Raw genomic sequence first — 12,495 nt, 5'->3', positions numbered from 1 at the left:
TGGTTTGAATATGCTTGACCCATGAAAGTGGCCCTATTAGGTGGTATGGCCTTATTGGAGGAGGTGTGGCCTTGTAAGAGGAAGTGTGTCACTGTGGAGGTAGGACTTTGAGGTCTCATACATGCTCACATCTGGTCAGTGTAACACAGTTCCCTTCTGCTGCCTAAGGATCAAGATGGAGGACTCTTGCCTCCTCCAGCACCAAGTCTGCCTGCAAGCTGCCATGCTTCCTACCATGATGACAACGGACTGAACCTCTGAACCTGTAAACCAGCCCCAATTAAATACTTTCTTTATGAGTTGCCTTGATGATGGTGTCTCTTCTTAGCAATAAAAACCTTAACTATGACAGGCACCTTCTGCCTTTTATTTGAGATGAGGTCTCTTTTTGGCCTGGAACGTTGTCAGTTAGGCTAGGCTAGCTGGCCTGTGAGCCTCCAGGATCCATCTCTCCTACTCCCTCTCACCATTGCTGAGATTGTAAGCAGGTGTTACAGTGCAAGCTGGAGATCCAACTCAGCCTTCATGTTTGTGAGACGAGAGATTTCCCCACTGATCCATCTCCACCACAGCTTCTGTCGTCTGATTCCACCTTCTGCTCTGCTCAAGTGCATGGAGGCTCTACAGAAATATCTTCAGTGTACTCACTGGCTGCCTCCTTATGAGCCACAAACACTTAATACTTGCTGCTTAAACTCATACCTTTTACCTGGATTGCAAAGCTGTCCTTCTTGGCTTGTTTTGTTCCCCTAAGCCCAGGCCTACCACTTTCTGGCCACTGGTACCTTTTTTTAGGCTCCTGGATGTGCTGAGTTCAGATGTGCCCCAGGGCCTTTGCACAGGATATTCTTTCCACTGGGAATGCTCTTCTCCTCTTGTGAGTATATGGTGAGCTATGGCTTGCCTTTACACTTAATGAGAACCATCTCACAAGTCAGCATCTGTTCTTATTGTTAATCTCTCTGTGTCTCTGTCTCTCTCTCTCTGCATGCAAACATGCACATGCATACACTTAGGAACTGTGTGTCTTCACACTAGAATGTGAAGGTAAGGACCTTGGGGTCAGGTCTGTCTGGGTCAGAGGTGACTGTTCCATGTCTAACAGAGAGCCTGGTACACAGTAGGTACTCAAGCATTGATTGCTGATGAGTGATAACCTGGGATCCCCTCTAGCTTTGTGCTTTTTAAGTACATCTGAGGACCATGTAACCCAAGGTGTAACCCAAAGCCCTCTGCACCTTATGGCCACATTATCCCATCTCTAAGTAATGACAACAGCAACTTCACTAAAGGCTGTACAACAATTTATAGAATTCAGTGGGAACATTTGTCTGGCCCAAGGTTTGTTTCTCCCATCCCTTATTTAAATAAGGTGAGCTTCAGAAAAATAGAGTGACATACGGTTTTGGGGTTCTAATTGCTTTGCAAAAGCAGGGGATTTGGTAGTTAGCCTCAAGTTGACATCTTCACCACATTGGGCAGGAGTTGAACCAGGTAGCTCAAGGCTGGTATGCACAGCGCCTCATACAGGGCTTGACCTGACTTGCAGGTGTATGAAGCTCAGGTGGCCTGGGTTGGTGTTGACAAAGCCCCCCTGTGGGATTCACGCTAACTTACGAGCGGTGTTACTTGCTGGGGTCTGAGTTAAGGTTTGGTAGTAATGTATTGGCATCTCAATCCCTGCAATGGTAGATCGGAAGTGGCTTCTATTTTCTTGTTCTCCTATATTTGAATCTGCTATATCAAACATTTCTGCAAAAGCGCATGCATTACTTTATAATGAGAAACTGAATCAATAAGCACTGTTTCATGAAAGGTTGCACCACAGCCTGCAACTACACAGAGTGCATGAACTGCCCAGCTCAGATGAAAGGCACTTGCTATTTCCCTAGATGCCCCACGGGTAGCAATTCATTCTCCTTTGCCTTTTTGGGATAAGGGTCCTTTGTCCTGATTTATTCTCAGCCTCCGATTCATAAATACATGGGTCTGCCCACGGCAAGGCACAATAGCTCCATCACAATAAAAAATGAGGGAGAAAAGTCGAAGGATTCTGGGCCTGAGGCAACTAGATGGTTTGCTTCATTCCAAAGCAAGTACCAGGAGAAAGTTTCAACAACCCTAAATAAATCGGGAGTGTCTTTTGGAATTTCCTCTAAGATCATTTATCTTCTAGGTTCTAGGAGGCTCATGAGGAAGCTAGAAGGACAGTTGCTACCCAAGCTTTGGGGCATGGCACTGTACACCGGGTAGATCATCAGTGGTTCCAAGATCAATATTCTTCCCACAGACTAGATAGGGGGTAAGACACTCACTGACATTGATACTAGGTGGTACAGCCATATGTGATGGGCCTGTTGATGATGTCCCTTAGGTTTGGGAGAGAGGTGGGGGTGTTAGGACTCTCTGACCCCAGAGAGAATAGCTCGTTTGGTAAAAGTGCTTGCAATGTAAGTGTGAAAATCTGAGCTTGGGTCCCCAGTACCCACATAAAAAGCAAGAACTGAGGCATGTGTCTGTATTGTCAGCACTGGGGAGGTAGAGAGAGGAGGAGCCCTGCGTTTGCTGACCAGTCTTGCTGAATTAGTGAGTGTCAAGTTTAGGGAGAGACTCTATCTAAATCACACACATGCACGCACACACGCACACACACATGTATAGTGGGCCGCAAAGGAGGTTGGGCAGTGTAAGGGCGAACAAGATGCTCTTGTAGATGGTGCTAGTTCAGTTCCCAGTAGCCAGAATGGGTAGCTCAGAATTGCTTGTAACTCCAGCTCCAGGACACCTGATGCCTTCTTCTGGCCTCCATGGCTATCCATACTCTCATACACATACCTCCATACCCAACAAAAACATATGTGCATACACATACATGCACTTTAAAAGGAATAGGAAAGACAGTGAGGTGGCAAGCGGTGGAGAAGGTCGCCTGACATTGTTCTGTGGTCATGTAACTCCACAGTTACATAAATGTGTCCACATGCATACTCCATAACGCACGGCAGCTTCTGACAGGGTGGGACTCGAAGGCCCTAATGATTTGAAAAGCTAGACCATGCAGTGATGGGACAGTAAATAAAGAGTCACAATGAAACAGCAATGAGAGGGGCAGCTAACCAGTTACTATCTCAACCACAACACTCATCACTAACCGTTGGGATAGCTCAATGAGGGTCACTAGGGTACCAGAATCATGTGCAAGCTACTGAACACTCAAACGAGGATGATACTACACTGGAGAAGTGGCTGTGAGCACTTTCTTTTCATCTTCTATGTGAAGAAACTGAGGGTCCGAGGATCTGACTTTGCCCAAGGTTAGATAGAATGGTGCACATCTGTGATCTTAGCATGCGGAAGCTGAGGCTGGAGGATCACCATGAGCTTAGGGTCAGTCTGGGTGACAGTACAATACTGTTTGCAAAAAAGAAAAGCCAAGGAAGACAGGCCAATGGGAAAGAAAGAAAGAAAGAAAGAAAGAAAGAAAGGAGGGAGGGAGGGAGGGAGGGAGGGAGGGAGGGAGGTAGAGTACCTGTAAGTAGCATAAACAATGACTGTGATTAAGGCCAGCATCACAGCTTGTGTTTGGAGAATAAAGGTAAAATAGCAAGCAGAGTGCTAGCATAGAGTAGAAAGACTCATGTGATCAGGAGGAGCAGGGAGAGGAGAGCATGACATTAGCATCTTGCTCTGCCTGGGACCCAGCTCAGCACCCAGCTCACCTGCAGCTGTTCTCCCCATCCGTGTGTAGCGATGACTCAGCCCTTCGAAGACCCAGGCGGATGAAGGAATGATACATGGTGAGTGCCACATCGCTGAGGCTCTGGATGCCATCTGGTTCGTCATAGACATTCTCCCAGTAAGAGCGGAGGCCCGGGGTGCCCGCAGGATAGTTGCCATACAGGTAAGAGTCCAACTGCCCAATGATTTCCTGGTTCACTATGGCTTCGAACTTTCGGGCAAAGAAGGTGGGCCGGGCCGTCTGCTGTGCTCAGGAGAGAAAAAAAAAACCCTAAGTTTTATTATCAAGCAGTAGGGGCTTTCTTCATCCTATATCCTACAAGGAGAGGCAAGCCACTGCAGTAAACCTGCCAGCTTCAAACTCCAGCCCTGGGACTCCATGACCTGTTTTTAACTTTATCTTCTATAAAATGGGTCACACAGAGAGTGGATGACGTTAGTATCTGTAAGGCAACAAAGCGTGGTGGGTATTTTGGAAGCACCACTCAAATGACCCTGAAATAAATGAACCGTGGGTGTTCAGTGCTAGCGTTGGCTCCCAGCTTTTTAGTGAAGGTCACAGAGGAGCATCCCAGGATGGATGTATTTTACTTGGCTGGGAGAGTGCTTTAAAATCAAATTCACTGGCAATGTTTACAAAGGGAAGATTCTCGGAAACATTTCTGGCTTCCTTTTAAATAGTGGCTGTTGTGGGAAACCCGGGCCACATTCTGAGGTGGCAATGGTAGGTAAACAGGAATGGCAGTCCATCGGTTTGGACAAAACATGGGCTCTTCTTCCTGCCATTGCCCTAGTGTCTCCTAGTGTCTTAGCTGATTTGTGGGCTCACAAGGGACACTCCAGGGGGTGATACTCTCCAGGAGCTGGGAGTACAACATTCTGCACTTGTAGCTTTCCAAGTGACTCCAAAGAAAAACCCAGTCACTCACATGCTGGACTCCACCTTGTCTATGATCTTTCCCTTCTTTTATCCTAACATTTTCCTTTGTCTCAGTTAATCTGGAATTTCAGGATACAAATCTGTTAGACAACCATTTTACAATAGAAATAAAAAATTCCCTTCAACCAGCAGCTGTTTTTCTTAGCACCAGTGAGACTCCACACACCCTGTCCCAGCGTGAGGATCGGCTGGACCATGGTCTGAGCAAGACTTCCAACATGCAAACCCATAGCCCTTGCCTTTTCTCCGGTCAGTCAACAACTCTGGGGGTGACGTTCAGAAATGTAAATCCCAAAGGAAGCTCCCGGTTGATTTTGTTTGCTGTGTGAAATGAGAACTCGTGGAAATGGGTCCAGAGAGAGAGAGAGAAGAATTTGTCCACAGACAGATAGCAAATCAGTGGCAGATCCAGGGTGAAGACTTAGGGTTGAAAGTCAAAAGACAATATATGTTGACTAAGGGAGACAACTCAGCTAGGGAAATGTTTGCTCTGTAAGCATGAGTGCCTGAGTTGAATTTCTGGACCCATGTAAAAGTGCTGGGCAAGTGATGTGTGCCTGTAATCCTAGGGCTGTAGAGGTAGAGACAGGTAGATCCTTGGGGCTTGCTGGCCAGCCAGCTTAGCCAAATCTGGGAATTCTGGGTTTCCTGAGAGACCCTGCTTCATTGAGAGTACTGTTAACAAAATACATCCTCTAGGGAGACTTAAATCATATCTACTTCCTCTTCTTAAGACCTCAATGTCAAATCCAAGTTCAGTTAAAGCAGTGCTCACCCCGGGGAACCTATGGGTTTATTAGGCTTACTTACAGAGCATGGGTGAGGGGTTATAGGCATGGGTGTGGATGACCACAGAGCATCTAGAAGGTCTGCACCAAGCAGAGATGATAGCTCCATAGCTGCACAGATGGAGCCTCTTCCTGTTAAACTTCCCTAGCCTGAAAACTCTATCCCGTTCCTGAGAAGCCTGGGCCATAAGCAATTAGGATAAGACAGCAGGCTAGATAGTCAGGTGAGAGTTCAATTACACCACTGACTCCTCCTGTGCAGTCTTGTCAACAGTTCACAGGCCACACCACCATGGACATTTGCAAGTAGTCTTAGCTGATCTCATGAAGATGGAGGACTGAGTTCTCCAGCAGACTGTCCAGAGAAATAATAGATGAAGCTGGTCTCTACACACACACACACACACACACACACACACACACACACCGCATATGCACACGCAAGGACACTCGGGCATTCATGCACACAATGCACAGATTAAAAAATAACTAAAGTGCGAGGCACCTGCCATCTGTAAGCATCATGCTACTTCTAAGGCTTCACAAACATCTTCAGCAAAGAGCCAAACAGTAAATATGTAAAGCACTGAAACTTCTCAACTCTGAAGCAAGGTTATATCCAGAGGCAAAATAGTAAATGAGCTATAGTGGCTGCGTTCCAACAGAGCTTCATTTATAACAGTAGGCTGGGCTGACTGTGGTCAGGGAGCTGTGGTGTGCTGACCCATGGTCCGGGACCGTACAGAGATAAAGCCCAGTTCTGTCCCTTGAGGAGCTCACTCTGGCCAACTGTTGCTACAGATCAGACTCCATGGGTCCTGCTGAGGACTAAGAGTTGCAGCACTAACACCAATTGCACAGAGAATAACGAAGGGCATCATGCATCTCAACACCTAAGCCTCTGGTGGCTCCTCCGCCAGGCAGGGTTTGTCACTCCCCCTCTGCAGACAAGGACATTTATCTCACAGAGAAAATCAACACTCAGGAAATGCTCACAGCCTAACACTTGGACCAAATCCCACAGCTCCAAACCCTAAGCTCTTCCAAAAAGTCCCTCTAGGATAGGTTAGTGAGTGAGCAGGAAGCCTTTCAGAGAGAAACATCCTGGAGTCCTGCGGAACACTCCCTCCCCTTCACTTCCTGAGCCCTGGGGTGTCTGTCTGGAGAGTGGTTGGACAGCAATAGGGAGTCAGTCCCCTTGAGTCCGTGGCCTCTGCTACTTCCTAGGAGTGCACGTCTTTAGGCAGTGTTGTCCCGCTGCTCCAACCTCAATTTCCTTGTCTTTGAAATGGGTGCAGGCATGAATTACTTGCATGTGTTCTCTGTTGCTGTTAAGGGATACACCATTGACGCTTAATTTGGCCATTGGGCTCCCTATTGACCTACAGGTTGTCATTTTCTAGGGTCAGATAATCTGCCTCATTGGCAAGATGGCTTCTACGTCCTCCATCTGCTATTCTCTGACCACGGAATAATCTTCTAGAAGTGTATACTACTTTTTGAAGAATTTATTTATTTATTTGTGTGTGTGTGTGTGTGTGTCTGTGTGTGTGTGTGTGTGTGTGTGTGTGTGAATGCCACATGCATGTGAGTTCCCAAGGAGGCCAGAATAGGGTTTTGGATCCCCTGAAGCTCAAGTTCCAACTGATGTGAGCCATTTGACATAGTGTTGAGAACCGAACTTGGCTCCTCCAGAAGAGCAGGAAGTAGTACTTCCAATGGCCAAGCCATCTCTCTAGCCCCAAGGGTATGTGGTTATTTTTATCATTCTCCTCCTCAGAGTTCATTGGAAAAAGAACTTCTATTCTTTTTGCTTTTTCAGCCTCGTGAGTCTGGATGTTGAAGGATAGCCTTGATCTTTACTTACTGCAAAGGAAAGCTGTGCGCATACAATTTACTAAGTTAGTTGGGCTTCATTGGAGACCATGATGTCCCCCAGGGTGTTGGGACTGGCATACAGATGACATATCTAGGAACACCCTGAGGAGAGCAACACCCCTCAAGAATCAGCATACCAAGGCTCTGAGCTGCTGTCTCTTAGTGCTGAAGGTCTGCAGCAGGGGCAGGGATCTCCCTAGACAGAAGCATGGGTCACTTTTCTTCTTTTAGATAGATGAGCCATTCCTCCTTCTTTGTGCATCCTTTCTGTATGAACGGAGAGGCTCAAACCACCCAGGTCCATGCTTAAGTTAACATGGGTCTGGGGGTCTCCTAGTAGTTCTCAGCGCACTACCAAATATAGGCAGATGAAGACAGTAAGTGGAGACATTGGGAGGTATAGATGACAACATAAAAATGGCTGCTTATTGTGTGTCCAGACAAGCACAGAACTAGTGGAAACTAATGGTAAAATTCCCACATACCCATCTGCCATCTGTCCTTAGCCCCACCATATTCCTTAGCTTCATGGCCACAGGAAAGTGATTTGAATCTCTTTGTGGGTTCAGTTTCCCCACCTACAGAGCAGATGATGCCCAACCTAGCAAAGCCAATGATCAAAGAGACTCAGGCCCATGCCTGGTAAAGAGTAGATCTGACAGGGCAGAATGGAGACCTACACAGGCCCTGCTTGATGCTGACTTGTAGCTGTGGAGGACGCTAAGGCTCTGTCTTGCACAAGCCTCCTGGTAATGGAGATACTGCATGTGTTTGGCAATGTTCCATGGGACCTGGTTAAGAGACCTAAAGCTCTATAAAGGCAATTTTGACTCTATGCCGTCACAGCGAGGATGTCTTGTGACGTCATCAGCTGGGGATGCTGCTCTTGACATCTTTCTGAGAAGCAGAATGTCATCTCCATGTGATGGCTATAGTAACCTCCACCTGATCTGTTTAAACATTTTATGGGATTTTGTTCCGATTCTGTTAGAAAAAAGGCAGAAACTCAGAGCTCTGTCCCTTCCAGTCACCACACTGTCTTAGGACAGCATATAGAATGAGAAGAGATTCCATCTAGAGCAGAATCTGGGGGCTAAGACATGCTCAAGGCTTGTGGAAAGCAAGTGAACATTTCCTTTCTGCTACCTCCACACTGTTCAGAACAATACAGGCTATTAAGAGACATCAACTAGTATTACTCCTTCAAGTGTATAGAACATGGTAGTCTCCCAACTTGGATACTCCTCAGTGTATTCCAAACTACACTTTGGAAATACAGCAATATTCTAGACTTTGCTGGAGACCAGTAGTTTCCAAGAATAGGCAAGATTGAACCTAGGTCACATTTTAGGGATGCTGTTGAGTACCTTTGACAGTTGATGGATGCAGCCACCATCTTGGGGATGGAGACCACAGAGGATGGTCCCCACCAGCACAGTGACCCAGTTACAATGCCAAGAGTGCTGGAATAAAAAAAATGCCTCAAGATATTCAAGCACATGCCCAGAAAAATGTTTTTTAACAAATATTCCAGGGGATTATGACTGAGAGGCAAAGTAGAGATGCTGAGAATGGCATTGGAAATGGGTGACAAGTTACATCAGTTACATCATCATCTTCTATTGAGTGTGTGCACAACCATGAGTCAGTCTCTCTCTCTCTCTCTCTCTCTCTCTCTCTCTCTCTGTAGTGTTTTTCTGCATGTGCATGTATGTATGCAGGTGTAAACCCCTGTGCGTGTGTATAAGGAGCTTGGACGAGGATGTTGAGCATCTCTCCTATCCCCGCTAGGGCTCCCTGCCTTGAGACAGATGTTTCACTGAACCTGATGCTCACCATTTCCTCTGGCCACCACAACTCATGACTCTTCCTGTTCCTCTATTCCCTCAGCACTGTGGTTAAAGACATATAACCATTCAAGGCTTCTGTCATGGGTGCTGTGAATCCAATGGCAGGTCCTTGTGCTTGTGGTACAGCTCTCACTCTTCCCCACTGAGTCATCTCTTTAGTCTGAGGTGTATGACCATGAACAAAGTTTTGGAACCTTCTGAACCTCAGTTTCTTTATCACTGAGATGGAGAATCATAATAACAGCAACATACATATGGCAGGGCTATTGGGGGATATAATGAGCCTATCTGGGGAGGATGGTTCAGCCACTCATTATGGGATATATGCTTGCTAACTCTGGATATAGATAGATTGGGCAGTGAGTAGAGGGTGGCACATAGGTCTGGTCTTAAAGGCTTGCAATGGCCTTCTGGGAAGGTGTGGTGGGACAAGCAGGCTCACCTGGAAGCGATGGAAGTCCTGAGGCTTGAAGTCATTGGGAGAGCAGCCACACCAGTCCACAATATGCTTGTACTGGCACTTGCAGCCCAGCTTGCGGTTCCAATTGGTGATGCGCAGGTTGTTATCCACCATGGTGTCACAGTGGGGGCTGTTCTCCAGGACCGTGTGGAAAAAGGACTGCAGGGGAGAGAAAAGTTACTGAGAACCCAGTGACACAACCAAGTATGTTGGATTGGCATGTCCTTCCTGAGGACCATCAACTTCAAAGAGCTATCCAGGACACCAGTGTTAGGTCTCTCAGAAGGCACACAGTGTCAGCCTCCAGGTCAGTCCATCTCAGGGTAAGATGTCTGTTTAATCTTCACTGACTAATTCTACCTGCAAATATAATGCCTTGAACATCCCTTCACTGTGTCTAGAATCTGATATGAAGATATCTTCTCATTATCACCCTGGACATCTGCTGTCTGTTTAATCAATAGGAAGAGTTTCTGAGGATGTGTCAATACATGGGGACCAGGGACAAACATGGGGAACAGCTTCACAAGAAACTATGGGCTGCAAGGGCTCAGGTCAGGTTTGAAATGGATTTGTAACAATGTCTAATGAGCTGGGATTTTACTTCTGGATGAGGAAGGCCAGACTCATGGGTTCATCCTTACAGTGCAACTATGGTGCAGGGAATGGTGGGATGACAAACCAAGGCCCATCACTTTCACTATAACACAAGCAGAGGTGGGTGGGAGAGATGTTGCTGTTGGTAGAGCCCCACTGCTCTAAGGAAGTGTGGTTAGAACTGGAGTTAGGTATGTGCTTGCTGTCCTTTTTCAGAAGCCATTGAGCTCACAGCCAGGTTAAATGAGGTATTGAGGGGTTGTTTCCTGTCCCTAGTACTGAACCGGGAGCCCATATAACACAAGGTGGGCAGCATGCTTTCTGTGGCAATGAACCAGGACCCACAGTTATTTTCTACTTGTAGGACCCTTGGCCAATTCTTCCAAAGACTCTGAGAGAAAGGTAATGCGGGGAGGAAAAGAGACAGGAAGGAGACACATTGTTTGGAGAGCCACTGAGATGCTAAGAGAAAGAAGAGAAAGAGAGATTTCTGTTTCAACACTATTTTATAACAATCTCTGCCAACCAGAGAATACATTTTCTTCTGGGCTCTGGTCCCCCAGGGAAGCTGTTGGTGGATATGTATCTGACTGGCACATTTATAGACACAGCCTTTAGATTCCTTCTAAGCCCTGGAGTTGCCTAGGAAAGAAGAAGCAGGCAGACACAGCACAATGGAGGAAGAGGGTCTGACTGAGACCCTAGGGACTGGTGGGGAGGCAGGGGTGGGGAAGTGAGTGTGCTCAGAGCATTGGGTACCAGTGGCATAGCTGGCATACTGCTGAGAACTACTGAACTCCTGGAGACTCTCTTCTAAATGGGTGGATGGGCAGAATGAAGCACTACCTGCCACTCAAAGCCACTCACTTGCCTTCCTGTGATGCTAATGACATTGGCAGGGGACCTGGATTTAAACTTGAATTGTCTACAAGCCCACAGAGGCACCTTTCTTCCATCAAGCAGTGGGGAAAAGTACCCAATTACCAATTGCCCTGTGTCCTTTATAACGATGCAGAAATTCCCTGCAAGATAATGGATGAGGAGGTTATCAGAATGGAGAGAAAAGGTGATTTTCGCTGAAATGGGATTAAAAGCTGATGACTTAACATGCGCACAGAATAGTAAAATCTGGCTCTGGGAGGCTGGGCTTCTCACAGTGAGGTGTGTGGACAGCTAACCCTCTCAGAAGCTGGCCCCCGGTCTGATGATACATGGGAACCATCCACAGAGATGCATGGTCTCTTCTAGGCTGTGTGAGCAGAGCTTGAGGCCCCAGCAGGGGTGAAGCAAAGAACCACACATGAGCAATGCCACAGGCTCTGTGAAAACAGAACAAACACTGTGGTTTTCCTGAGGTTAGAAAGTCAGAATAAAATTGGGCTGGAGGTCAGGAAGGTGAAGCTAGAAGCTAGAAACTCAGATCTGAGAGAAGGTGGCGTCTAGTATGTGGCCAGCAGCAAATCAGGATGTGCCAGGCTGTTTTAGAATAGTCTGGAGACTTCTGCAATGGGGGCTGTACCTTGATGTCACAGAGGACTCAGGGGCTTGCTCAATATGCTCCACAGGAAGGGCTGAGCCATGATGGCTGGCAATGAAGAGGTCGGTGAAGGAGATCCCATTTGACTGTCTCTGGGCAATTTTGGATTGAAAGAGAGAGAGAGAGAGAGAGAGAGAGAGAGAGAGAGAGAGAGAGAGAGAGAGAGAGAGAGTGTTTGCAATGAAGACAGCACTATCAGGGATTGACAGGAGTGACAGAACAGTATTCAAATGAGAAGAGGGATTACCGGTGCTGAAAATGGTTACTGCTTTACTGCATGATTGATGACGGGGAGATTATGTGATGTAGCTGTGTCCTGCAACTTTTAGCATGCACTGCACAATTCCAGAGAGTGCCATCAACAGTCAGAGGGTCTGCAATTCTAACGCTTTTTTCCCCCTGCTGCTGCAAATAGCCGTAATATCTTTTTCTAGAAAAATCAGAATATTGGATTTTTTCTATTAAAAGTAGGGCCTGAATGACTCAGTTTATTTATTTTTTTCTGTACTTTGCACACACAGAGACCATGCAGTATGAGGGTAGCATCCTTGTCACTATACGTGTATCACCATTCTTGCTATGAGGTCAAGGTCTGCAGGGATCTTCAGCACTGTGGTGGTTTGGAGGACAGTCAATGGGGCCAGGGTTACATGGCCAAGCATTCACTCTCTTCTAAGGCTATACCTAGCTCCCCTCCCCTCTCCAGC

The 12,495-nt window shown here is 46.8% G+C and overlaps 1 protein-coding gene and 1 long non-coding RNA gene across 3 annotated transcripts in view; one reads left to right on the top strand and one right to left on the bottom strand.

Moving 5' to 3' along the window:
• Positions 1–12,495, bottom strand: part of Xylt1 (xylosyltransferase 1) — a 286,510-nt gene that overhangs the window by 20,256 nt on the left and 253,759 nt on the right. For both annotated transcript variants that reach the window (XM_087586867.1, NM_022295.3), the window contains 2 exon segments: positions 9,637–9,813; positions 3,720–3,982 (listed from right to left, as the gene is read on the bottom strand). In XM_087586867.1, coding sequence (XP_087442993.1) covers positions 3,720–3,982; positions 9,637–9,813 — 440 coding nt within the window.
• LOC148007802 (uncharacterized) overlaps positions 3,749–12,495 on the top strand; it is a 29,835-nt gene continuing 21,088 nt past the window's right edge. The window contains exon 1 of the long non-coding RNA XR_015647459.1: positions 3,749–3,901. This is a non-coding gene — a long non-coding RNA (uncharacterized LOC148007802). The remainder of the gene's footprint in view (positions 3,902–12,495) is intronic.

This window comes from Rattus norvegicus, chromosome 1, assembly GCF_021556685.1.
Source record: "Rattus norvegicus strain SHRSP/BbbUtx chromosome 1, alternate assembly SHRSP_T2T, whole genome shotgun sequence".
NCBI classification, from domain to species: Eukaryota; Metazoa; Chordata; class Mammalia; order Rodentia; family Muridae; genus Rattus; species Rattus norvegicus.
The sequence above is the reverse complement of the archived record's forward strand: the minus strand, read 5'-3'. Positions and strand labels throughout refer to the sequence as shown.